Source organism: Arachis ipaensis, chromosome B05, assembly GCF_000816755.2.
Source record: "Arachis ipaensis cultivar K30076 chromosome B05, Araip1.1, whole genome shotgun sequence".
Lineage (NCBI taxonomy): Eukaryota > Viridiplantae > Streptophyta > Magnoliopsida > Fabales > Fabaceae > Arachis > Arachis ipaensis.
The window spans coordinates 4,282,055-4,284,661 of NC_029789.2; the positions used below are offsets into that span (position 1 = coordinate 4,282,055).

Here is a 2,607-nt window from a genome sequence, read left to right on the forward strand (position 1 = left end):
TCAATTTCATTGAGAACTAGTGAAGTTGCACGGTATGATAAGTATAATGAAAAAAAAAAAATTAAAATATTGTTAGATTAGGTGCTTAATATGGATCTTTTATATTAAATTGAATCATAAAAATAAGAATATATAATTTTACTTTTTAAAAAAATGAAAAATTTTATTAAAAAATTAAAAATATCGTTTAATTATAATAAACACATTATAATATAATTGTATAATAAAATTGTGAACAAAACAATTTAATATTAAGGGGTAAGCTTTGAGTGTCTTTTGATTAGGGCTTAAAGGCACTGAAATTGTCTCATTAGATGTTAGATAGGAAAGTGCCCCAATTCGTGGATGCTCCCCCTGTATTGGGCATTTCGCTAGCGCCAGACCTGAGATGCCCCCTCCCCATTTCGTGTACGTCGACCATGATATGCCACCTGCTGCTGTGAGGTCCATTTCGCGGCTGCCGAACCTAAGTTAAAGTGAAACTCCATTTCGTGGACGCTGGATCTGATATGGCCTTGCGCATTTTCGGAATATTTTTTACTGGTGCGTATTTTGGTAAATAATATATTTTTAATATTTATTTATATAAAAAAGCCGTATAATTGTATGTTTCCACAAGTTTATGCGCGATTCTGACTACCTTGTCTAAAACTATTAAAAAGAATTATAAAAAAATCTAAAAAAAAAAGAAACATCTGAAACATGAAAAAAAAAACTCAAAATTTATCAAAAAAATAGTTATAAAACACCATCTGATATATATATATATATAAAGGCTGTAAAATTAAAATTAAAGTAAAAAAACGACAACATTTAACCCTAAAATTTTCATTTTTTACAAACACAATTACACAACCTCATTAAAGATATTGCAAGAAGAGAAGATTTTTTTTCAAGCTAGCGTTGGTTCAAATAAAATTATCATACTACAAGATTATAAGAAAAATAATAAGTGACCTACTAAACTTTACAAGAATAATACTTCTTATTCTTTTATGTATAATACTTTTTCTTATTTATTAGTACTAAACTACAATATGTAAATCACTTATTCATATAATCCGCATGCTTTACATTTTCCTTCCTAATTTTGTGCTATGATTGAAAACATGCTTCTTTGCCCTTAAATTTACTATGTTTAATCCTCTCTCATTACCATTCGATGCCTTGATATGTGTTTTAAGTGATTTCAGAGATTAATAGGGTAAAGTTGAATTTCGTGGATATTGTTCTGCAGAAGTGGAGAGAGTGAGTTATGGAGTGTGTTAGCACAACTTCTATGTCGGTGTTGATAAATGGGTTGCCAATAAAGCCGTTCAAGATGGAAAGAGATTTGCGACAAGGTGATCCTCTATCTCCATTCTTGTTTGTTCTTGTTGTGGATGTCCTACATAGAATGATTGGAGTGGCAGTCAGGAACGGTCGGATAGCTCCATTACTTGTTGGGAGAGACAATATAGAACTGTCACATCTCCAGTTTGCTGATGATACTGTGTTATTCTGTCCACCAGAGGAGGAGACTATTAAAAATTACAAGAGGCTGCTTCGTAGTTTTGAGGTGATGTTGGGGCTAAGTATCAACTTTGACAAATCCAACTTGATCCCAGTCAACTGTGAACAACAGTGGGTTCAAAGTATGTGCAGCTTGTTGGGGTGCAAAGAGGCTACTCTCCCGATCAGGTACCTTGGAATCCCCTTAGGAGCTAACCCAAGGTTAGTCAAGACTTGGAAGTCAATTATAGACAAAGTGAAAGAGAAGCTCAGCTTATGAAAATCAAAGACACTCAACAAAGCGGGGAAGCTTGTGCTCATCAAAGCAGTTCTGAATAGCCTCCCGGTATATTATTTAAGTTTATATAAGATGCCGAAGGGTGTTCAGGAGAAACTTATTTCATTACAGCGAAGGTTCTTGTGGAGTAAGGAGGATGGCAAGAAGGGGATGACTTTGGTTAACTGGAAATTGGTCTAAGCTCCAAAAAAGTTAGGTGGGCTAGGAGTTGGTAATGCGATGCTTCGTAACACAGCTCTCCTGTTTAAGTGGTGGTGGTGGTTCTCAAAAGAGGAGGGTCCGTTGTGGAAGAAGGTGGTTTGCTCATGTAATAGTCTCTCTCCTACTAAATTATTATCTTCCCAGACTTTACCTACTAGAGGGGGCCCGTGGAAGGATATCTGTCAGTTACAGATCAGGGAGCAACATATAAGAGACAAGATGATAAATGGCTTGTCTATGGAGATTGGCAATGGCAGGAAACTCTTCTTTGGGAAGATGTGTGGCTAAGTGGTGGTCCTCTAAAGGAAAGGTTTCCAAGGCTTTTCTCAGTTTCAGATCAAAAAGAATCTGTCATAGGGAACTATGGTTTCTGGGATGGGTTAGAGTGGATTTGGAACTTCCAGTGGAGGTGTGAGCTTTTTCAATGGGAGTTGGAATTGGTGAATCAACTACATGATGCTTTGAGACCGATTAAACTAGCTTTTGATAGAGAGGATAGAGTTGTCTGGAAGTTTGACAAGCAAGGCATTTTTTCTACTAACTCATTTGTGCAGGTCTTGCAGGTGGAAACACTACCGGAAGAGATAACAAGCTATAGCTTCACGAAGACTATTTGA

General features: G+C 35.9%; 1 protein-coding gene across 1 annotated transcript; it reads left to right on the forward strand.

The window, feature by feature from the left end:
• Nucleotides 1,256-2,607, forward strand: LOC107639989. Its single transcript, XM_016343540.1, has 3 exons — nucleotides 1,256-1,713; nucleotides 2,039-2,096; nucleotides 2,248-2,607. The coding sequence occupies exons 1-3, from the start codon at nucleotides 1,256-1,258 to the stop codon at nucleotides 2,605-2,607; spliced, it is 876 nt and encodes a 291-aa protein (XP_016199026.1).